The 25,568-nt window shown below is 44.6% G+C and overlaps 1 protein-coding gene across 2 annotated transcripts in view; it reads right to left on the reverse strand.

The window, feature by feature from the left end:
* The window catches only part of GRK4 (G protein-coupled receptor kinase 4), a 329,347-nt gene that overhangs the window by 12,373 nt on the left and 291,406 nt on the right, over positions 1-25,568 (reverse strand). The window contains exons 12-13 of one of the 2 annotated variants that reach the window (XM_029592025.1): positions 20,514-20,722; positions 3,741-3,878 (exon numbers count right to left, since the gene is read on the reverse strand). In XM_029592025.1, the coding sequence (XP_029447885.1) occupies positions 3,741-3,878; positions 20,514-20,722 (347 nt within the window). Of the gene's footprint in view, positions 1-3,740; positions 3,879-20,497; positions 20,723-25,568 lie in introns of both variants that reach the window. The other variant, XM_029592029.1, reaches the window with a different exon arrangement.

Below are 25,568 nucleotides of genomic sequence, written 5' to 3' on the forward strand. Positions count from 1 at the left end.
CATCCCTGTGGACACCTCCACATCCAACTATTTCCAATACCTCATCCAGAACTCAGAAGAACAGGGTGAACAAGAAGAAAACCTCTGGGGCTTCAATGAAGAGAATCAGCAGGAACTCTAACCGAACAGACTCGGCCCTTCCCTCTCCGAATCCCTAAGAAGAGAATGCCTGAGGGCAGGGAAACTAGACATGATGTTGAATGGACTCGTCCAAAGCTGAAGCTCCTTGAGGAGAAAGTAGGACATCCCAGGGACTCCCTGAACCCAGCTTTTGGAGAAAAGGAGCCTCTATTCTAGACAGAAGAAGTTCCAAACTTCCAGAAGCAAGGTGGTAGAGAAATTCATCACCATCTCAGACAGTTGGGCCACCGAATGTGGTGGGGATCTCTGCACTGGAGTAGAAGGTTAAGTATCCTCCTCTGACATCCAGATGGGCTAGACTTCAATGGAAGCTGCAGTGGCTGGGATGCCAAAGAGGAGCTTGATACATAGCACTTGGGCCTAGGACAAGCTTGGCGCTGATGCGTTCCATACCAGTTGTGCCAATGCACCTGCTGGCTGGGGTCGGGTTAAACCATTTGCACCAGTAGACATTCTCACCATACCAAGTCTATATTTTCCATCGTCAATAGTTCTTCACCTCTCGGCGCTGTGATGCTGCATGCACAGGACAACTGTGCCTTGGCAGACACCAGTATACGCCATGTTGATGCAAATGAAGGTGCTTTGGATGGTGCAGAGATTGGAGTATGTGGGAAGACAAACTACGCTATACCTACTCCTCTGTGCACCATCAAATTGCTCCTTATCGAGGAGATTAAAGGCACCCTTCTCGGCACCAGTCAATGCCCTGTGCCAATGGTCCTATCTTCTTCGGAATTAAGTGAGCTGGCCCTGGAGGCAATCTTTTATGCCATTCAGGTGCTCTTCTCGGCACCTCCCCCTGCACCTTATGTTTCCATGCCAACTCAAATCCTTGCCCTTGGCACTAACAAGGAGGGGAGCTTTCCTTTACAAACTTCTGGAATGAAAGGAAGACAGACTCCCAGTGCAAACTCTCAATCTGGGAGGTAGAATAACTATGCTATCTGCCATCACTTCAAGGCCCTACGCCGCCTTCTGCAGGTTTTCCATCATCCAAGTGCAGGTCTGCCGTGCCTGCAGAGGCATTCTGCTGCAGTTAGGACAAGGTATGGGCCCATCCAGCGGTAGCAGATAGCGTGGGTGTCAGTGATGGAGATACAGTGCCCACATGTGCAGACTTTGAACCCATTAACTTATAGTTTCATCGACTTAGATTTCTGCATACATTCTTTTTGGGTAGAACTTAAAAAGTATAAGGGGCTGCTGAGGCAGTGGCATGAAAATACAATTTTAATCAAAAACATCAGGAAAAAAACTTAAAAAATTCAAGAGAGGAGGCTCAGTCCATGCGATAGCTTGAAGACAGTCTAAGGGGCTCACAAAGCAGCAGCCATGCGTGGGAACTTTTGCTCTTGCTCAGAAACACTTCTGGGCACTGAATGTTAGGTCTGTGTTGGTGCTATCAGATGACGTCACCCACCGGTTACAGCTGTTTAATTCTGCTTGTCGACAGAGAATTCTAGCTATACCTAGACTGAAAGGTTCCTCATGGTCACTAGACCCTTGTTCCTTGAGATTTGGTTCCAGAGGAGGGTAAGGAATAGGATTATACCACCATCAATTCCATTTATCAAGGATTGGCTACATGAAAGCAATATCATAGGGAGAAAAGATAAGCCAAAGTAAAGTTTTTCCATTTGAAATGCAGGTGCTGTAAGAATCAGGTCTGGTTTGGAAGGAATGGCTCTGATTGCTCCACTTTCTTACCCCTCTCTTGCCTTTTTTTTTGCTATGACTTAGCTAATTTAAGAATACATTTCTTAGGGACAGCTTTCTTTATCCTCATCTTTTTCACCCCATGGTAGGGTTCATGTCTTTAGCAAAGGATCTCTGATGAGTAAATAGATCATTATGATAAACCTAACGTTTGACAGAGAGGGACTGTCTTTCTCCGTGAACTGGGTTCTCATCACAGAACATTTTAAGATTGTTGCCTTAATAAAAGCTCTCAGATGTAAGGAATTATAATAGTGATGAGATGATAAAATTACAACCACCACTTGTTATGAGAAGCATGCATTGCCAACCAACTTTGTTAAAGCAAAACTTCAGTCACCAAGTTTTCCTCTAGAAGATCCACAGCTGCCAGTTTGTAGATAGAGACTTTAGGCCAGTGTTGGCTGACACTAACTCCTGATGCATTTTGGTATCTGCAGTGCTGCTTATATATAAAAGAATCATTGCCTTGGCACAGAAGCTAAAAAATCTGAAAAGATAAAAAAATTTCCTGCCAAAAACTGGGTTGATTGTAGCTCTGGGAAATAATTTCTGTTAGTGGTAGGAATGCTCACAGAAACAAAATCAAAATGAATACTATATCTGATACTGAGCTACTTCTAGACAGTGATACTGCAAGCTGGCAAAAAAGCCTGGCAACAATAAATAAAAAAATCAGTGAACGATATTCAAGGTGAGACATCACCAAAACTAGAAGCTACAATAACTTGGAAACTGGTGTGCAAATTCCATGCAACACCTTCATCTCCAGGACTTGCACCAGACTGGAACTATTTAAAAGAAATTAATCACGGACATAAGAAATGTGTAAATTTACCTCACTTCTAAATAACCAACTTACCTATCAGGCATTATTGGATTGTAAAGGGATGCAATGGGTCAGTACACGGAGCACTATTAGTCACTGTCATCTTATTAACAAAACTCCTTTCCTCGGCTGTTTAAATACCATCTAAATGTTAAGAAGCTGAAAATTTGATGAAAAAATACAACTTGTCATCTGGTCATCTTTTTTTTCTAATCAATATATAATCCCTCTGTCCCTGCACAAATGCCTGATCTTGATTGCCACCCCATTCTTCTGAAGAGAAGCTCTTCGCCTTAGCCAAACCCACTCACAGCATGGCGAACCAGGGAAGCCAGGGTTCAAATCCCACTGCCGCTCCTTTTGACCTTGGAACAAGTCAATTCACCCTCCACTGCCTCAGCTGCCACCTTAGACTGTGAGCCCTCTGGGGACAGGGAAGTACTGGCAGTGATCTGAATGTAATCCGTTTTGAAGTGTCACAAAAAAGGTGGGACCATAAATAAAATAAAAACATAGGAGCCTGAACAACAAAGCTTAGGAAAGTACTTGGAAAGCTTTTTTCTGTTTGCACATGGGTCTGTTCAAACCTTTTCCTCCAATTTGGATTATTCCACATGCACAAGTCTACACCCTTAGGAAAACTCCTATAGCTTTGAGGGGAACCCGGGGGGTTCTCAAGGAATCACAACTCCCCATAGAGGGGTGGACTCTTGGATGACTTTTTTGTCACATCGAGATGACTTGCCTGGTGATATCTGGGAATTCAAATCTGAAGGGCTAATGCTTATGCACAGAGTTTCTACTGGCAGGTTATACTCTTTCACCACCTCCTCCTACAACTCTGTTACCACAACAGCAGGTAACATAAGTCATAATAGCAGCCATAATAAAATATTGAAAAGGGATCAGTGTCTCCCTCTTCTGACATCACATTCGCAAACAAACTGATTAAACATGATCAGAATGTGCAATGGCACTTGCAGAAATCTGGTAAACCGAGTAACAGTTCTGACAAATGCATTGCCCAACATAGAAGGCCCTGGACACTTACGTCAGGAACAAAAGGAGGATCCAACATGTTTGCTTCCAGTCTCTTGAAGTTGATGCTTCTGAAAATGGGATGTTGCTTTACACCAGCAGCTCCATCTCCTAGGCAGCCCAATCGTTGCTTTGGATCCTTGGCAAGGAGCTGCGCATAAGTCAGAAAAACAGCAAGCTTTCAGATTTCTCATCCGTTTACATAAAAAGGTCATTTCTTAATTAGTGACAAGTTTCAAACCCCTAATCCCAGCCCACACACATACTAATATAGCAATTTGCAGTTTTTTTGAAGAGGCAAAATGTATTGTTAGCATTAAGCTTACTATCAGGGGCCCCCAGTTTACCACATTTCCAGTGTCACAGCAACTTCCAAAACATTTGCAGAGAAATTGTGGCAACTAGCCCCACTGTCTAAATCTGCCTCTCTGTCTTCCATGCCACTGCAGCTGCTCTCCCTTTTCCCCCACTACCAGTCCCCACCGCCTAACTAAATAGCTCTGTTTATTAATTCAGTGTCACATGAGCATCAGCCATACTGCTGCATTCCCACCAGATGTTGGAAATACTTTGGGCACTCAGTGGCTTAGAACTAGAGGAATCAGCAGCAGGCCACGGGGAGGAAGGAGAGGCAGGAGATACGTGGAGGAGATGGCAAAGCATATCCATAGACAGAAAGGCAGAGGTGAAATTTCTCTTAATTTTTCTCTCCATTGGCTCTCAAGATTCTCCTTAAATGAGCTATTTACCTTCTTTTGAGAAGGGCACGCCCTTCTCAAAAGACGGGCAGTTACCACTTGCCTGTCGTTGTCTGGCTGAGCTGCTTACTGATTGCGCTGACTCGAAAGCGGGCCTTCTCTGTTGCTGGCCCGATCCTGTGGAACTCTCTCCCGGAACAAATTCGCCTAACCACTAATACTAAAGAATTTAAGAAAGCTCTGAAAACTCACCTTTATACCATTGCCTACAATATTCAATAACTATTACCATATACTCGCAGCAGACCCTGTGACACAGGGTAATAGGGAGATGACTAATACAGGAGCTAATAGGGAGATGACTAATACAGGAGCTAGTGGGGTCGACAGAGCTTGGGAGGGTAGGGCCTTCTTCCCTGACTTCAGTTTCCCCTTGGATTGGGGAATAGGAAGTCAGTTCGGCAGTAGCCAAGGTTTCTGGGATCTGAGCAGTCAGGGTTTCCCAGGGGAGGGACATTCCAGTCCTTGGTCCGGTACTGGATCTTCGCCAGGTTCTTGCGTACCAGGTAGATTGCCATCCCCACTGGGCGCCAATTGGGGGGGGGGGGGCTTTGCCTGGTTGCTGGCCTTCTGGTCTAGAAGGCACATTTTCCTTTACTGGCTGGAGATCTCCTGGTTATCTCATGGGCTGGGGTTCCTTTTCAGAAGCCTCTAAATCTGCAATGGGGAACTCTAGTGCCACAGGTTTGCTGGGATTGGCTGCTTCAGCTATTTCCTTTTCTTCGCAGATTCAGTCTTCGCATGATCCTCCTGAAGGCCTGGGTCCTTCTCGCATTGAAGGTTGGCGAAATGATCCTGTGACGGCAGCTGCTGGTATTGCGGGACCTTCGTTGCGGTCTGCGGAGGACAGAGACACCAGTGCCACGACTCAGGGTGAGATGGAGACCGTTCCAGTGTCAATGGAGTCTGTTTCGCTAGCATCTGCAGGGATTCCAGTGGGCACGAGTTTAGAAAAGGGAGTGGGAGGGATTGTGGTTGCACCTTCTGGGGATAGGCCAGAAAAAGGAGATAAAGCGAGAAAACAGGATAGGTCTAAGAGTAAGCGCAGTAGATCTAGTTCTTCTGATTCTTCTTCTTCCTTGTCCTCTTCTTCTTCCAGCTCTTCTGGGTCTTCTTCTGATAGGGAGACTGAGAAAGGGGACAAGGGAACAGACAGGGGAGTGCCTGCTTTAGTTAATTTTTCTGAGCTGTGGGAAGATATTCCTAGGTCTCTTAGAAAAAAAATCAGGACAGAGGAAATATATTGACATATTTCAATTACTGGAGGGGCATAGGGGAAGGAGAAAGGAATTAAAAAGAGGAATAGACCGCTTCCTGGGGTCTCAAAAAAAAGTGGCAAGGAACATCCTTAATTAGAATAGAACTTTTTTGCATTTAGCTAGCGTAGTGGGTCATCTGACAGTGTGCAGTACGGGCCTTTGCTAGCATATTCGGATGCTATCTTGGCAGCTAGCAAAGAAGATGAGGGATGGTCTTGGCTCAATTATGATGAACGTTTTAGAGATCACATGGAAGAAAATAAATTCATGTCCTGGGGTATGCAGGACGTGGGTTTGTGGCTGACACAGATGAACACTGATTCCTTCATCTGCGACAGGTTCTCTCTGGATCAACAGTGGGATTGGGTCTGCGTTCCTTTCAAGCCAGATCTGTCTCAGGCAGAGTGGGTAGAGCGGGATTGGGACCTCTGCTGGCGTTTCAATCGATCCACTTGCAATTTTCCAGATTGCAAGTTTCGACATGTATGTTCCAATTGTGGAGAGGGTCACCCAGCTTCCAAATGTGCCGAGTGAACGGGGCATGCCGTATCCGGAGAAGGAACTCATAGCGGAGGGGCAAGAAAGGGTAGGAAGAAATGAGAGTTTGGAGCTTGCCCCCACACTGGTGCAGGATTCAGCTTTGCGTCCTTGGCTGCTTCGGTATCCCAGGTTGGACGTGTCATTTTTTTTGTTGCATGGGTTTACTGAAGGTTTTGAGATTCCTTTTAAGGGGCAGACGGATATTGGGGGTGGCAATAATTGCCCTTCTGTGCAAAGCGAAGCAAATATTGTTATGAAGAGGATGAATGCCGAAATTGGTCTTGGTCATATTGCAGGTCCTTTTAAGGAACCCCTCCTTCACGGAGTTGATTTTGTCTCCTTTGGCGGTCATTCCTAAGAAAGAGCTGGGGAAATTTAGGCTAATTCATAATTTGTCATTCCAGGAAGGCCGTTCCGTTAATGATTTTATATCTCAGCATGATTTGGTATTCTTCATTCAGTTCAGCAGTACAGATAGTCCAAAATTGCGGTCCGGGGGCTTTGATGGCCAAGGTGCATATCGAATTCACTTTTTGACTGCTACCGATACACCTTGAGAGTTTTCCTTTGTTGGGATTTCGCTTTTGGGGCTCTTATTATGGGGCGGATTTTCAGAGCCCTGCTCGCCTAAATCCGCCCAAATCCGGGCGGATTTAGGCGAGCAGGGCCCTGCGCGCCGGTGAGCCTATTTTACATAGGCCTACCGGCGCGCGCAGAGCCCCGGGACTCGCGTAAGTCCCGGGGTTTTCGGAGGGGTGTGTGTCAGGGGCGTGTCAGGGGCGGGACCGAGCGCAGCGGCGTTTTCGGGGGGTGTCGGCAGCGTTTTGAGGGCGGGTCCGGGGCGTGGCTACGGCCCGGGACGGTCCGGGGGCGTGGCCGCGCCCTCCGTACCCGCCCCCAGGTCGCGTCCCGGCGTGCAAGAGGCCCGCTGGCGCGCGGGGATTTACGCCTCCCTCCGGCGCGTGCCGGCTATACAAAATCAATAGCCTTGCGCGCGCCAATCCAGGTTTTTAGCAGATACGCGCGGCTCCGCGCAACTACTACCCAGACTACCAGACGCCACCACCAGACAACGCAACTACTACCCAGACTACCAGACGCCAACACCAGACAACGCAACTACTACCCAGACTACCAGACGCCAACACCAGACAACTCAAATACCACTCAAACAACCATCTATTGTGAACTCAGACAACCCAACAAATACCTAGACAACTAAACGCCACCAACTAATCAACTCAGCTACTGATCTAACATCCAGTCGCCACATCACTGACAACTCAGCCAATCACTGACAACTCAGCCAATACTCACCAACACCACTTTCGCTCCTAACAATGCAAACAATGTACCACGGTCTCCCTATACAGATTCTCCATCATAGAACACTACTCTCAGGAAAACCAAACATACTCTACAATCAACGAACCTACAAATCCCTCATCCCCATCATGATTACTCCAATCACACAACTTCTAGGATTCACTCTGTTCTCACTGATTCTATTTAATGCTCAATCACTATCCAAGAAATCTCTGATTTTAAATGATCTTCTCCTAGATGCAAACCCAGACCTATGTGCTATAACAGAAACATGGTTTAAATCTACAGATATAGCATTAATTAACCAACTACCAACTCAGACTTACGACTTTTTCTCTATCCCACGACAGAAAAAAAGGGGTGGGGGCATTCTCTTAGCAGCTAAGAAAGATCTTAGATTCTCTCAGCACCCAATCAAATCTGACTCGAAATTGGAAACAGGTCTTTTCAAATCAGACTCTCTACTAATCCTTCTAGTATATGCCCCCCCAGGACTTCTAGAAGCAGATCCATCACCATTCCTAGAAATCTTAGCTTCATATCTAAAACCAGACTTCCCAACGATAATCCTAGGAGATTTCAACCTGCACGTTGATAACCCCACACTCTCAACCAGCTGCGAAACCATTCTTACAGCCATGTCTGCAATGGGATTCAAACAAATAATCAATGAACCCACCCACAAAGCTGGTCACACACTGGACCTAATCTTTGTGAACCCAGGTATTACACATACAGTACAACCCACATGCCAAAAAGTTCCCTGGTCAGACCATTCTTTAATCTCCACCACCTTCTCAATGACCCAAACGAACAATAAACACTCCCCTCAACACTCATTTCTTTACAGAAAAGTATGCCCCTCGGATGAACTCAGCAATCATCTAATCACGGAACTCTCACACATAGATGTCACATCACCTAATACAGCCGTAAATTCCTGGTCCAACATAACAGAATCTGTGGCAAACAAACTGTGTCCATGGATAACAAAAAAAGTCAAACAAGGTGCATCAAAAAGGCAGCCATGGTTTTCTAACGAACTCAAAAGCCTTAAACTTAACCTACGTCAAAAAGAAAGTAAATGGCGGAAAGCTCCTTCCCCCACTACACTTTCTACATACAAACTCGCCCTCCATTCATACAAGAGCTCCACTCTAAAAACAAAAAGGGACTTCTACGCTCAAAAGATTCATAACATTATATTCGACTCTAAAGCGCTATTCACATTTGTCTCCAATCTAACTCATGAAAACCCTTCTGACATACCACCTAACCAAGCTCAAACAAAAGCTGATGAGCTGGCACTCTTCTTCAGTAAGAAAATCACGAACCTGCTATCACAATTAAAGCCTAATACAGGCTCACCAGCTAGCAATTACGTACTCCATAATAAAGACATTTCCCTCCAATCTCTTGAACTCACCACTTCCTCAGAGATCCAAACACTTCTTAAAAAAATGAAACCCTCATCGCATCCATTAGACCAGATCCCGTCAAAATTACTACTGCTAATCCCGGACACCATAACCAAAACCCTAGCAGACATCATAAACTGCTCATTCACCCAGGGTTTCTATCCAGACAACCTCAAACTAGCATCCATCAAACCGCTCCTTAAGAAGCCTAACTTGGACCCCAATGATCCCAACAGCTTCCGTCCAATCTCAAATCTGCCTTTCATTGCCAAGGTGATGGAGAAACTAGTCAACACACAACTATCGGATTACATAGAGGAACACGGAATTCTATTCCCTACTCAATTTGGTTTCAGAAAGGCATCAAGCACCGAATCCCTTCTCATTTCACTGACTGACTACATTATATTGGGCCTAGACAAAGGACAGGCCTTCCTTCTGATTCTATTGGACCTATCTGCAGCGTTCGATACTGTCAACCACGCCATATTACTAAAACAACTGGCGAACATCGGTATTGCAGGATCAGCACTAACATGGTTCAAGACATTCTTAGAAAACAGAGGTTTCAAGGTTAAAATTCACAACAAAGAATCCCCCAGATACCCATCTTCGCAAGGAGTTCCTCAGGGTTCCTCCCTTTCACCGACACTTTTCAACTTATACCTTCTCCCGCTTTGCCAATTGCTAAACAAATTGAACCTTAAACACTTCATATTTGCCGACGATGTCCAGATTCTGATCCCCATTAAAGAATCCATCACTAAAGCTCTAGAACTTTGGGAAAATTGTTCTCATGAAATCAACGATCTCTTATCCAGCTTAAATTTAATTCTAAACCAATCAAAAAGCGAATTCATTCTAATCTCTCCAGACAATTGCAAAATCACTACAAACCCTCCAGCCAACTTGCAAACCTCAAAAGTAAGAGATTTAGGAGTTTCCATAGACAACCGATTAAATTTTAAATCATTTATCAACCAAACAACCAAAGACTGCTTCCACAAACTGCACGTATTAAAAAGGATAAAACCCCTATTTCACTTCCATGACTATAGAACAGTGCTCCAAGCAATAATATTTGCTAAAATTGATTACTGCAACTCGATTCTTCTAGGCCTCCCATCAGCACATACTAAACCTCTCCAATTGATACAGAACACGGCAGCAAGAATACTAACAAACAAAAGGAGAAGAGATCACATTACACCAGTCCTCAAAGACCTTCACTGGTTACCAATCCATTATAGAATAATTCATAAGTCCCTCACCACAATCTACAAGAATATCCATGGGCTGGCTCCACTCGATCTACAAATAGCTCTCAAAAAACACTCCTCCAATAGACCCATCAGAGAAGCTTATAGAGAATATCTACAGGTACCACACAACAATACCACCCAACATATAACATTGAGAGAGCGGGCCTTCTCCACAGCAGGTCCCCCTCTATGGAACTCAATCCCCTTAGAATTAAGACAGGAACCATGTCTCCTAACCTTCAGAAAGAGACTGAAAACATGGCTGTTCATGAAAGCATTTCCAGACCCTTAAGGATTCACTTCCAGCAATTGCAGCAAAATCTAATACAGCAATACTGAACATTTTCTATCAAATAAAATATTTATTTAAAAGAACAATTACTTAATTGAACATTCCCTTCCAAACGGAATCAATCACTACAAACCAATCACTACAATGTTTTAATTCTTATTAAACTTGTTTATCTTTCCTTTAACTCTAATCCCAGTTAGAATAACCCCTGTTTATTGTAACTTTCTCTTCCGTGCACTTGTTTTATACTACTGTAATGTATACTCTTATGTTTTAGTTATGTATGTTATAATGTATTGATCACCCCTTGTTTTATGTAAACCGACATGATACGTACTCCCGTGAATGCCGGTATAGAAAAACACAAATAAATAAAATAAATAAAATATAAGAGATGAGACGTGCCCACCAGGCACTGCCTAAAGAGTGGATAAAGTTCAGGAAAATACAAAAGACAGTAAAATACTCTTCATGTGCTGCATAAGGAGTTAAAAATAGGCAAAGAGGATTTCTGGAGTTTTGGCAAGTACTTACTTCAGTTGCATAGACATATGTTAGATGAAAATATTATTGCTGATCAGGGACACTATGCTTAGCAGATGATGGCAGGGAAAGACCAGTTTGCTCACCCAGCCTAGCCAGTTGCTCCCATCTCCCAGCTGTCAACTGTGCAAGCAGGACTGCCTGAAGGATATTACTCCTAATCCATCTAAATTAATTTTGCCATTTTCATTCACTCTTTGGTCCCTCTGCTGTTTTATGTAATTGTGACAAATTGTTCAGCTTGTCACTGGATTTAGAGGGAGCTCAAAAGGGCATACTGAAGGCCAGGCAAGAGGTAAGGTCACAGTTAAAAAGCACTTCTGGGAGATGTAGTCTAAGTGTTCTGAGCTGGTAGGAATTTGAGAAAAGCCTCCTGGGATGTGAAGTTCTCAGGCAGGTTATGTTGAAAAGCCAATTAGGGAAGTTTCAGCTGGAGTAAAAGCCCAAACTACTGGAGGAGAGGGAGAGGAGGAATGGGGCCTAGAGCTCAAGGGCAAGCCATATTGGTAGGACCTCTGTTCATTTGAAAGGCAGAGGGTAATCAGCATTTAGACAGCTAGCAAAGGTCAGAGTTCTGCAGTGTGAAGATTAAGATCATCTTAAAATGGTCTCCTTAACTATGTAAATGTCCTGCTTTGTGACTACATGGACAGAGTCTAACTGGCAAGCAAAGACCCTTACCAGAAGCAAGTTCTGAAGCACGTGCTGATATCTGGAAGTAAAGCACCTGAAATGGTATATAAGCATCTTGTCTCATCTCTAGGGAGGAGAGAGACCCTGAGTCCCTGTAATAAAGAGCTTACCCAGGAAGTCTGCTCTGTTATTCTACTATATGGTAAAATTTAATATTAATGCTAATAAAAGGATAGTCCAAAAATCAATTCAAGATATCTAGTGTAATTAATGTTAAAGCAAATGTGTCTTATAGACTACGATGTAAATATTCAAAGGTGTTTGTTCAGCTAAGTTCGGGACTTAGTCATACAAATCCTGAGTGCCTAATTTCCCTTCCCTGTTGAGCAGCTAAGTCATTATGTGAATCACATGGAGCTTTTCATCTCCTGTTTTGTGAGTGAGAAGAAATGCACAAAAAAATCCAAGAACCTTCAAAAATATGATCATGAGCAGCTGAGCTTGCTTACTAGGCAACAGGCTTAAGATTGGAAAATTTGAGTCATGCGCTGGATTTGGCGGAGTTTTCAACTTGCTTGCCTCTGGACTCTTGTCATTTTGTGCTGGTAGCAGGTTCCCGTTAATAAGCCCAGTGTGTAAGTGTGGTTTAAATTTACCCGGCCATCTCTGATATTCAGTGCTAGCCAGGTAAGTTTATCTTTCACTGACAGTCAATAGTGAAAGGATCACTCCCAGTTCAGGAATTGAGGATTGGTCCTTTCACTCTCATCTGTCAATGGCAGGACCAATCAGTGGCCAGCCAGTGAAGTGAATAAATTAATATTAACGCCAATAAAGCTGAGAGCTGTACCATCTTGCCCAGGGAAAGTAGGTAAGCTTTTCTCCTTTGCCAGCTGGTTTGGGAGATTGGGAGAGAACTTGCATACCTTGTCCATAACTTTGATTTTTTTAAAATTGGGTGGGTGGCAGGGGATTCTCAGCTCAGCCTGCTCTCTGGTGTATGGCAAGGGTAGCAGCAGCCACTGCAGTCTCTGGAGTGCTGGATCTTTTGCCAATTTTTTTTTGCATGGATTTGAAGTTTTCTGGGCATGCAAATGGCTACAAGTAAAAAAGCATGCTCTTTAATTTTGTGTACTTTTTTTTTTTTTTTAACTCATAGGGCATTTGCATGCCATTAGCTTGCTATATCCCAACAGGATCCTAGGTTCTTACTGCATGAACAAAGAAAAACCCGTGCCAAAATGTAAGTCCAGTTTTAATGCTGGTTTTATTACATCGGCTGCAAAGCGTGGCCTACACAGCTGCCATTAACTGCCCATGGTCAGTGTATTATGATTAGGGAGGGCGGACCAGAAGTCATCCAAGACTGTATGTGTTGGGAAAGAATAGCCCCCACCGGAAAGTGAAACGCTGAGCTCTGATTTATAGACTAGCATTGCATGAGACAAAGAAATCTGCACTGTACAGTATAAATTCTCCTCTCTAGCTCCTAGTATTCACTACAGCTAGATGCAGATCTGGTTTCCTGCACAGTCTCCCCTCACACCTCGGGTGGAGAATTACTTGAACCTTACGCCAACTCCTTGTGGGGCAATACTACGGGTTGTGCTATTTATCAATCGGGGGCTAGATAAGGAGAGTAAACCCATGTTTTATTGTTGTTGTTGTATTATAGTATCTTATCTTTCTCTCTTTCTTTTTGCGGTTCTTATATAAGCATGCTGCTAGCAAGAGTTTTGGGGTTTTTTTTACTCTATTTTCTTATATGCACATATGCTATATGTGTTGCCTGTGTAACTAGTGTAATTTCCTCAATCCTGATATAATATTTTGCCAGAACACTTTTGTATTACAATACTGCTTTATAAGGTACATTTTTCTACTGATCTCCTGTGCCCGTATTTCTTTCCTTACACAATTTATGATCAGTTAAATGGCACTTACAGTCAATGGTGCACTATGACATCAGCACAATACTAAACAAGAGTAACCTGCTGGGACAGCAAAGCTTTCTGCACATTACTTCACTTGCCCTGGTCTACTCAGCAGCAGAGTACTGCTGCTCTGTCTGGCTTGGGAGTAGCCATACAGCTTCAGGCAGCAATGAGGATCATTTCTGGCATGCTGAGATGAGCACAGCTTGCATGGCTCTCAGTGCTAGCCCACACTGAACCTCCCAAAGTCTGCAGGAACAGTGACCTTCCTTAATACCATTAACTGAAGGCCAATAAAAAAAATGCCACTTTCATACAATATCTTAAAAATCCTCCAAATATTTGCTTAATATCTACAGCTCTTACTGGCGCACACTGTCTCCTAGGACAGCAGGATGGTAGTCCTCAGATGAAGCCCAGCACAGAAAACTTATGTCAAAATTTCTAGAACTTTGACTGTCACACTGAGCATGCCACTATCCATGCGCGGCCCCTCTCCAGTCTTCTCTTTTTCCGCGGAGCTATCGTCTCGCAGTTGTGGAGCTAGTGCTCTTTTTTTGGTTTGGAAAGCTTTTTCACTTGTTAATTCATCAACTTTCCTGCACTGGGTCCCTCTCCATTCCCCCAGCTTAGCTAGCTGGGTGGCGCGGTAAGTTTTTCCCTTCTGTGTGGTCAATTCCCGGTGGCGTTACCTTCGGTACCTGCTGGTCATCTACCTCTCATGGGGTTTTTTGGTTATGGCGTCATCGGGTTTTCGTTTGTGCCCCAGTGCCCTCAGACCATGCCCCTCACAGATCTGCACGAAGTGTCTATCCTCTGCCTGGGAGCATCGCATGACTTTCAGGGATGTCATTTTTGTGATCAAATGACCCCCAAGGGTTGGTGCGCCCATCTGGATAAAATGGAGAAGCTCCTTGGTTCGAAGAAGTCGGAAACTTCGACTCTGGCGTCGGGGGCATAGAAGCCAAGAGGAACCGATGGACACTGAGCCTTCGCTGTCCACCCCTCCACCGGGACCCTCGATGGAAAGAGGCGCCAGGGATCAGCCATCATCTGTCTTCACATTCCAGGCTGTCTGGATTGTCACTTTCCTCCTCGGCGCCGGGGAAAGAATGGGCAGAGTTCCGTGGGAAGTCCAGAAAACATTGCCACCAATCTCAGTCTATACATGATACCGGGCTCGGGCTGGCACCTGCTGTGATGCTTCTGAAGCGACCCCGTGGACAGGAGGTACCACCCCTCATCAAACCCAGGAGTCCTATGTGATCTGAGGGAGATCTGGTGATGTCTCCCACTCCTCTGTCCATCCTGTCTTTGGCGGATTTCCAGGAGGAGTAGGAACGCAGGGTGCAACTGGCGGTGGTCTGAGCCCTGCAGGGCATCGAGCCACCGGCCTCACGGTGCCAATGCCTGCACTCTCAATGTTGGCACCGCTGCTGAAGTGCCTCAATGTCCTTCTTGGCATCCTCCCTACACAGCCACTGCCGGTGCCCGGGGATCCTTCGAAACCCTGACAGCCACCGTTGCCTCCTTTGTCTGGTGCGATCCCCATTCTGGGTTCCTCTGAGGAGGAAGGCCTGTCACAGCCTACAGCACCACTGAGGCCCTTGGCGCTGTGGCTGGCGTTGCCTGGTTTGGAACCGGGCCTCTCAGGGGCCTCAATGCCCTCGGTGCCCAAGCCGAGCATCCTGGGCAGGAGCCCTCCATTGGTGGTCTCTGGGTGATCTTAGTGAGGAAGATGACCTGTGGGAGGGAAGATACCTCCGAGTCTTCATTTGATGATTCGGGGGATCTTCCCTCGGACCAGTCTCCTCCCAGAGAAGCGGTGTCTGTCTCCGCCCAAGGACCTGACCTTTGCAGGATTTGTCCAGGCCACGGCAGAAACCATTCCTTTTCAGCTTTTGATGGAAGAGGACGCCAGGCATAAGATGGGGGTTCTCTGGTTTGTTGATGCCCCAAAAGAGGTGGTGGCAGTTCCTGTCCATGAGATCTTCAAGGAGTTACTCCTTAGGATTTGGGAGCATCCCATCCGTACCTCCAGTGAATCAGAAGGCTGATGCTGTTTACTTAGTACCACATGCCTTGGGGTTTGAGAGGCATCAACTCCCTCATCAGTCAGTTATAGTGGAGTCTGCCCTCAAAAAGGCCAAGCGTTCCTGCACCCATGCCTCTGGGTTGGGAGCACAGAGTGGTGGATGTGTTGGGTGGGAAGGTGTTTCAGGGCACCATGTTGATCACTCGTATCGCTTCCTACCAGCTGTACATGGCACAATTCTCAGGGTTCTTCTGGAAACAGGTCCAGGAATTCTCCAAATGCCTACCCCAAGAGCAGCAGGACGCTTTATTGGCAATTGTCCAGCAGGGCCTGGAATGTGGCAAACATGAGGTACGCTCCACCTAAGATGTGTTTGAGAAGGCAGCTAGAGTGGCGGCAGCAGGTACTGGCGCCCGCAGGATGGCCTGGCTCCGAGCCTCTGATCTCTGGCTGGAGGTCCAGAAGAAGCTTACGGACCTGCCATGTACTGGCGAGAACCTTATCTGTTGTGATAAGGTGAAGATGCTGTGGCTCAGTTGAAGGATCACCAGGAGACCCTTCAGCATCTCTCTGCAAGTACATTGGTCCCGCCGCCCTCTGCCAGGAAATTCTCGTGGCAGGGCCTGAGGAGGTCCTTTTATCACCAGAGGAAGTATTACCATCCTGCATCTTGCACCTGTTCTCAGTACGTGGGCTCTAGGGTCTGCCCCAGACAACAATGGACCGCCAGGCCTCAGCCAGTGCCCCAGCCGAGGCCAGCTATGGGGTTTTGACTGGCTGTGGGGGAGCATAAGCCAATTGGCCGTACCCTTGATGCCGAGCCCTCCAGTCGGAGGCGGCTACGGTTCTTTGTGGACCGCTGGCCCAGTGTCACCTCTGAATGGTGGGTCCTCTCCATCGTTCGTTAAGGGTATTGGTTGAACTTTCTGGGTGCCCCCTTGGACTCTCTCCCGTACCCCTCGCATCAGGAAATACTCTTGATGGAGCTCCCCACCCTAGTAATGGCCAGAGTAGAAGAACTCGTTCTGCTGTGGCAGCAAGGGCGGAGGTTCTACTCTCGCTATTTCCTGATTCCAAAGAGAACAGGGGGACACCATCCTATTTTGGACCTGTGAACCTTGAACAAATTTCTAAGAAGAGAAAAGTTCAAGATGGTCTCTCTGGGCACCCTGATTCCCCTCTTGCAAAGAGGAGATTGGCTTTGCTCTCTCGATCTGAAAGATGCATACGCCCACATAGAGATCTTCCCCAGTCACAGGAAGTATCTGTGGTTTGTTGTGAGTGAGAGGCATTTCTAGTACAGTGTGTTGCCATTTGGCCTCGCCTCGGCCCACGGGTCTTTACGAAGGGTCTGGCAGTAGGGGGTGCATATCTCCACCATGCTCAGACTCCTGGGTCACATGGCTGCATCCATCTATGTTACTCCCCTGGCTCGCTTGCATATGCGCAGAGCTCAGTGGACATTGCGGTTCCAATGGCAGCAGGCCATCCAGTATCTACTTGTTTGCATCCATGTTACTCCAGCTCTCCTTGTCTTGGTGGGAAAGCCTACCCAATTTGGAACAGGGTGTTCAATTTCACTCTCCCCCTATCCAAGTTGTGCTTACCATGGATGTGTCTATCTTGGGTTGGGGCACCCATGTGGAGGGGCTCCGCATGCAGTGTCTGTGGTCTACTCCGTGTCAGATCAACTTCCTGGAGCTTTGAGCGATCTGTTATGCTCTTTGGGCGTTCAGGGGTCACCTATCGAACAAAGCGGTCCTGCTCCAGACCCACAACCAGGTGGTGATGTGGTACAGCAACAAGCAGGGAGATATAAGGTTGTTTCTCCAGTGACAGGAGGCAGTTCAGATTAGGTCATGGGCTCAGTCCCAGGGTATACTGCTCGAGCCATGTAGCTTGCCGGGACAGAAAATGTAGTGAGTCACGTCTTCTGGCCCCATGAGTGGTCCCTAAATCAGGAAGTAGCAGATTGGATTTTCCACCTCTGGGGAAGCCCAGATGTGGATCTCTTTGTGTCCCCTTGCAACAGCAAGGTGAAACAATTCTGCTCCCTGTACAGAGCGAACAGCAAACCAGCCTTGGATGCCTTTGCCCACAATTGGGGCAAGGACCTTCTGTATGCGTAGGTCCAAAGAAACAAATCGGAAACTGATCCAATATTGCAGGTAGCGACCAAACGAAGAAAAAGATCGGTAAAAACGAAGAAAAAGATCGGTAAACACCAAAGAATGTATCGATATAATCCGTAATAAAAAACCCTTATGGGTTGCAGGGGTACTGGGGGAGGAAGGTATGCTCATAGAAGCTTACGACCATATTATATGTAACAGAGTACATTATGTATCATATGCCACTCTTTGTTTGATGTTTACTGCTTTTTCAAAAAACAATAAAAACAGATTTACCATAAAAAACCCTTATGGATTATATCAATAAATTCCTTGGTGTTTACAGATTTTCTTCTTCTTCTGTATGCGTATCTTCCGCTTCCTCTGGTGATGAAGACTCTCCCTGAAACGCCGGCAGGACAGGGGGACCATGATCCTCATAGCTCCTCAGTGGCTGTTTCGGATAGTAGAATACTCTTTCGGATAGTAGAAAGACTAGGGGGCACTCCATGAAGTTAGCATGGGGCACATTTAAAACTAATCGGAGAAAGTTCTTTTTTACTCAACGCACAATTAAACTCTGGAATTTGTTGCCAGAGAATGTGGTTCGTGCAGTTAGTATAGCTGTGTTTAAAAAAGGATTGGATAAGTTCCTGGAGGAGAAGTCCATTACCTGCTATTAAGTTCACTTAGAGAATAGCCACTGCCATTAGCAATGGTTACATGGAATAGACTTAGTTTTTGGGTACTTGCCAGGTTCTTATGGCCTGGATTGGCCACTGTTGGAAACAGGATGCTGGGCTTGATGGACCCTTGGTCTGACCCAGTATGGCATTTTCTTATGTTCTTATGTGGCCGAGGTAGATGTGGTTCCCGCTCCTGCAGGATCTCTCTGTCCGAGAGCCGATCATTCTGGGGACTTCCCTTGACCTCGTCTCACAGGATCAGGGCAAGCTGCACCATCCCAACCTCAGGGCATTCTCTCTGACGGCTGGGATGTTGAGAGGCTAATTCTGCAGCCTCCTGACCTGTCGGATGATGTGTCTCAGGTCCTGGTGGCTTCCAGGAAGCCTTCCACCCGGAAGTCTTATGATCTGAAGTGGAGGAGATTTTCCGTGTGGTGTGAGCGTCACGGTTTAGATCTGTTCTCCTGCTCCACATCAAAACTGCATGACTACCTACTACACCTTTTGGATGCTGGCTTGAAAACCAACTCCATCTGGCTGAGTGCCATCAGTGCCTACAACAAGGGTGTGGATGGTTCGCCCATCATTGTGCAGCCCATAGTGGGGCGGTTTATGTGAAGTCTGCTTCAGTTGAAGCCTCCCCCTGAGGCCTCCTGCTGTATCCTGGGACCTCAATGTAGTGTTGGCTCAGCTCATGAAAGATCTGTTCGAGCCACTGCGCTCCTGTGATCTAAAGGGGGACCCTGCATGAACGCGTGGATAGTGGCATGCTCAGCGTTTCAGTCAAAGTTCTAGAAACTTTGACATAAGTTTTCCATGCCTCACACATGGGTGATGATATCACCCATGTATGAGGACTAACATCCTTTCTAGGAGAACACCTGTTACAGGTAAGCAACTCTGCTTTGTCTCACAGTGAAAAGACACTAATGGAAGGTTGAACTGTGGTCAGGTCAGCCCCTGGAATTCAGGATGGGACTCCTGACCACCAGATCTGCTAGTTGCCTGGAGCCAGGCAGGATTACAGAGGAAAAGACCATAATAGATAGGTCCCAAGACCATATCTCTAGGTATCAATGATGGGATGGGGTTCAGTCAAAAGAGATTACCAGGAAGCAGAAAACTGTTTGCAGCAACCTGAGAACTAACCTGCCCTTTTGCTATCAAACTTCCTATATGAAAAATCTTTATTGACAAGTTTTCATGATCCAAGCCTCAATTTTTAATTCCTGTTCCACCTTGAAACCTTTCTGATTCTGGTTCATGACCATGAATACTAGTTCGCTTCTAGTTCCTGCTCCAGCCCTGCAACCTTGTCTGGCTCCAGCTCAAGGCCATTTCTGCTCCAGTTCTTACTATTAAGTTGCAGATTCAGGCCTTTATTTACAGAGTGCAGTGACTTCTGGACATTTTGTAGCCTGTACTGAGCTCAGCCTGATTCCCACTTCTGGAGCTCAACCCCACTCTGAACCCTATAAGTACCTAAAGGGCAGTAACCTGATAATATTTTACAAACAGAAATCAGCTCCACATCTTGATATTTACAGTCTGCCATGATCTACACTCATCAATTTGATATCAGACCCCAGTCAGAAAATTACTGTTTTTTGGGGAATTTGGACAACTTTGAATCATCTAAGTTGCAGTTACCTGCTCCACAATTGGAACATAAGAAGCAATCTAAATTAAATCGCCATCTTAACCAGACCATTGTTCACTCGGTGAACATCTGTCCTAAGCAGCTCACTCCTGCTGGAATCTTAACCATTCATGTGGCCTCATCTGATCCCGTGAATGGATTTAAGATCTTGGGATCAAACTATAATCTACTGGGGGCTTTTTTTTGCCAGCCATACAAAGAAGAAAAGCATGCCAGAAGGCGTTAATTATAGCACCGAAAATGTTCCCAGCAAAACAGAAACAAATGCCAGATTTCTGATCTTTAAAAAGTGTTAGAAATGTCATTTCCAAACCTCTATCTTCACCCACCAGCCTGCAGATGGAATTTGCCTCCTCTGAGAACTTCTCTGAATATTCTTCTTGGTCTTCCTTCACTCTTCGGTCTACCTCTTCCCGCTTGACCTTCTCCTTCCGTTTCCTGAACGGTGACTGGCCTTGGATCATTTCATAGATTAGACATCCCAGCCCCCACCAGTCAGGGCTGTATGTATAGCTTTCATTGTTTATGACTTCTGGTGCTACAACAAATGGAAAAACACATTCTGGTTTTTGTGGCTTATTAAAACACCTTGTATCTTTAGGACCAAAATATACTTAAGGGCTTTTTCAATTTTAGTGTCAGAGGAAAATAATTTGTATCTTTGATTTTCAATGTTGTGCCACAAACAAAGAGCAAATGCGCATAAAAGGCGAGATCCTGGCACTCGGCTGTCAGATTTTGTCAGGGGTTAAGAGCAGAGGGAAGGAGGGAGGAGGAAAGCGGTATGAGACAGCAAGGAATGTGGCAGAGGAGAGGGAAGGGAGTAAAGGAGATGTAAAGAGGAGGGAAAAAACAGCAGGGTGACAGGCAGAGAGAAGTGGGATGGTTCTCTCTCATCTCAATCAGCACCTGCTTCTAACTGCAGTGGTGTTAGTAGGTTAGATCTTTCTAGAGAACCAGACATTATATAACACAACTTAAAAACTTCATATGAAATTCATTCAATGAAAAACTAGTTGTTTGATACTGATATTATCAAGGTTCACCTGAGGAAAAATAGACTTCACCCTCATGTGACAAGCTATAACCCAGCCCAGCCAGAGAGGAGGATAACTCTCCTGTGCTGCCCTGGTCCAGTGCTCAGGTCATATTAAAAAAAAACAACCCAGATATATGCAGGAAGCACTTCAGCACACGTGTCTGGGCAGCTGCTAAGTCCAATTTGCTGGTGCTATTAAATGTGGTGAAAGAATCCAGTTAAGAAAAGTAAATCTATTTACATATTTTTATTTGTATTCCACTATGAGTCCAATATGAATGGCAGCTAATTAAATTAAGAAGTAAATGCATACATTCTACTTTTCATCCTTGTAGTATACGTTTAGGGGGTAATTTTGTAACATCGTGCATATGATATGCACATAAGATACACACACAAGTCTGCTCTGAAAATTATCCTAGCAAAACTGTGTACACATAACTACAACTTCTCTGTCAATAGTTTTTGAAGAGTAAACCACCTCTGTAACTCTGCAAACCTTTCCACCTAGGAAGCTGATGAATCCTGTCAATTGAATGTTGACTTTGAGAGATTTATCTCCCAGATCAAAAGGTATGTGGAATTCTGAGTCAAACAGAGCCTTTGATGCCAATGCCTCACTGAAAACGTGTGGGAAAAGTAACAAATAAAGTCCCTTGGTTCACTGAGGAGTGAAGATCCTTGAAGAGGAAGGGCTATAGATGGGAATGACTTTGGAAAATGTTTATTCAGAAGAGGATAAGCTGAATTTTAAAGACCACTTTTGAAGGATTATAATAAGGCAGTGTTTCCTAACTATCTCTTGGAAGCACACCTAACCAGTGGGGTTTTCAGGATATGCATAATGAATATGCATGAGACAATTTGCATGTGCTGAGCACTTGATGTATACAAATCTATCTCGTGCAAATCCAGGGTTGGGAAACACTAATAGGGAGATCCTAAAGACTAAACAGGCTTTTAAGTCACATATTTTTTAATTATCCCAAAATATACTTAGGGAATTTAAGGTAGTGAAAGGGTTCCTATCTCCCTTACCAACACCAGTTAAGCCTAATTTACTTTAAATTTCCACCTGAATTTTTTTTCTAATGAAATTACTCTAATCCAGTTGGATGCTAATTCGCTGTTAAACAGTGTGGAGGTACAAGTGGCACAGATGTTCCATAGTAGAATGTGTATGAACCTATTTCTGGGGAAAGCTGGAGTCTATTTTATCTCAAATGAGGCTAAATTCAGTGTATCTGACTCATGTTCATTTTGACTACTTAAGTCTACTGGAGCTAAGTTGAGGGTCCTCCCCTTCAGTTCTGATTAACTCATCCTTAGTTGAGGGATGATGTCCAGGGGGTCTTTAAAGAGGCAGTACTGGACCTCTGTTGAAGAAGCTTTCGTTAGATTCTAATAATTTGGCAAATTTTTGTTTTCAAGTTGCTAGTAAAAGTCTCAATTTATGTTTCATAAACATCATAGTATTGATGTTGCTTTAATTGTACTAAATTCCCTTTATTATTTAGATCAGGGGATTGAAACTATGGTAACCTTGTTGGACCTCACAGGGGCATTTAATATCATTACTCATTTGCTCCTGATAATCAGCTGGAGATCTCTGGTGCTTGTTTAGAGTGGTTTAGTTCATATTTGATTGGTCACAAACAACATGTGGTGTGAGGCAATTTTTCTTCTTCTATGCCTTTAAGAGTGATGATCTCACAGGGTTCTATTTTATCACCTATTTTATTCAATTTGTATCTCTTAACTTTAGCTATATTGTTCCAAGACCAGCGTATATCTTTTTTAATGTATGCAGACAACATACATCTGTCTCTCATTAGGTAAAAATAGAGATGCAAAGCTGGATAGATTGAATCATCATTTATTTTACTTGCTAGGCAGATGAGAACTAATAACTCAGAATTAAATCTGTCCATATCTCAATTGCTTTGGATAAATGAACTTTTCCCTTTGTTAATGGTCCCTTCGGCTGTTCTGAAAGGCTCGTTTGACTCCTTCCAATGTCATACATATTTTCTTGTGCTGTTGTCAGATTCATTTTGAAATGACCAATCAGCTAGCAGCTGTTATTAAATCTGCCTCTTACTTTTTGAATGTGGCAAAGCAGCTGCATCCTTAAAATTCAAAATCTGATTTAGTTACAAAAGTGCAAGCCCTTTTTTTTCTGTCTAGGGTTGATTACTGCAACAGCATATATTTGTGTCTTCTTAAATATTCTTAACAAAGCCTCCAGATTACTCAAAACAACATAACTAGATCGATTAATTGTTGCCATAAATAGGATCATGTAATGCCTCCACTGGGCAATGTTCACTGGTTGGCTATCCTATTTCATATTTTATTTTAACGTGCTTACTTTCTTCATGGCCTATCCCCCATTCCTAAGAAGGAATTGGTTTATCCCTACGCTCCAAGAAGGGACTTCAGATCCTCATATGAAGCTTAGCTTGCTTTGCCTTCTCTTAAAGAAGTTAAACTGATAGGAACAAGGAAAAGCGCTGTTTCTTATGTGGGACCAGAGGGCTGCAAAAATTTACCAGTCCATTTACATAGTACTGATACATTTCTGTTTTTTGGAAACTGTTTAAAGCTCATTATTTTAGTCTAGCTTTTAAATCTAGCTGTTAATTGATGTGAGTTCTGCTCCTTGATAACTGATGCAGTTTTATTTTTTATTGTAATTATTTTGTTTTATTGTGTTCCATTGTGTTATTTAGAATTGCTGAGTTAGAGTTTTTGTTTTGTAAGCTTTTTGGGATTATGTTTGAGCCTTTTTGGCTTTTGTTATCTGCTTGGAATGTTTTTTATTCAAATTTTAAGCCAGCTACAAATCGAAATAAAGTCAAATATTTAATGCACATAGTTTTGCTGAGAGAATTTATGCACATGATCCTTAAAATCTAAGGACCGGATTTTAAGACATATGCGCGGGCGTACATTTGTGCGCACAACCTGGCGCGCACAAACATATGCCCGATTTTATAACATGTGCGCGCAGCCGCGCGCATGTTATAAAATCTGGGGTCGGTACACACAAGGGGGTGCACACTAGTGCACCTTGCGCATGCCGAGCCCTAGGGGAGCCCCGATGGCTTTCCCCGTTCCATCCGAGACTGCTCCGAAATCGAAGCGGCCTTGGCGGGAACTTTCCTTCCACCACCACCCCCACCACCTTCCCCTACCTAACCCGTCCCCCAGCCCTACCTAAACCCCACCCCCCCTAACCTTTACTTTACAAGTTGCGCCTGCCTCTGGGCAGGCATAGGTTGCACGTGCCAGCGCGCGATCCCCTGGCCTAGTGGCCCTACGGAGGCCTCTGGCCATGCCCCGCCCCTTTTTCAAGCCCGGGGCTTTGTGCGCGTCGCCGGGCCTATACAAAATAGGATCGGTGCGCATAGGGCTTTTAAAATCTGCCCCAAAATGTTTTAGGATGTTTTATGTATGCATGTTTTATTTGTTTCTCGATGAGCACAATGGCTCAGGTGCATGAACATATCCACTCAGACTCCACCCACCTGGACGCCTCTCCCCTATGCGTATACAAGTTGTCACAAACAATGCGTATGCAAACTATTTTGTGTACTTTTGTGTACTTATTGGTTGCACACAGAATTTAAAAAAAAACACGTAAACTTGGCTATTCAAGCAAGCTTACCAATAACCCTCACCCTCATTAAGCCCCTTCTGACGCTCTTTTATTTGAAACTGCAAGTTCTGTGATGCTTTATAACTAAGGTTAACTCGCTATCCGAGATGTATTAAGTTTAATAACTAGCCTAGATGTACAAAGTTCTGTTATCACTATCGTTATACTGTTATTAAAGTCTACTGGTAACTACTCCATTTACCAGCCTTGATCCTCCAGCTCTCCTGCCTTTCCTCCTCTATCTCACATTTTACTCCCAGTTCCTCGCACCCCTGTTATATGTAACTATTCTTTTCTATATTACTCATGTTATATGTAAACCGGTATGATATCTCTTGATGAATATCGGTCAAAAAAAACCTTAAATAAATAAATATAAATTTCTAAAGGGCCATTTCTGTGGATAAAGCACAGAAAATTACTCTCCCTAATGCTGTAAAAGCCTGTGTGGACAGATGTGTAGCCCAAAGTCAACATTTCTGAAAAAGTCATCTTGAAAAAAATGACATAGAGTTAAACTGGGAATAAAGTTTGTAGTTCCCAGCACTTGGCTGCAGATCTCGATAGAGGCCTATTCTTTATACCAATGCGATCAAAGGGGCATCTTTCCAAGCATAAGACAAAAAGTGCCCAACTGTTGCTGCTCCAATGCCTCAGTAAAACTCTTGAAGTTCATTTCTCCTG

Source organism: Rhinatrema bivittatum, chromosome 1 (genome assembly GCF_901001135.1).
Source record: "Rhinatrema bivittatum chromosome 1, aRhiBiv1.1, whole genome shotgun sequence".
Lineage (NCBI taxonomy): Eukaryota > Metazoa > Chordata > Amphibia > Gymnophiona > Rhinatrematidae > Rhinatrema > Rhinatrema bivittatum.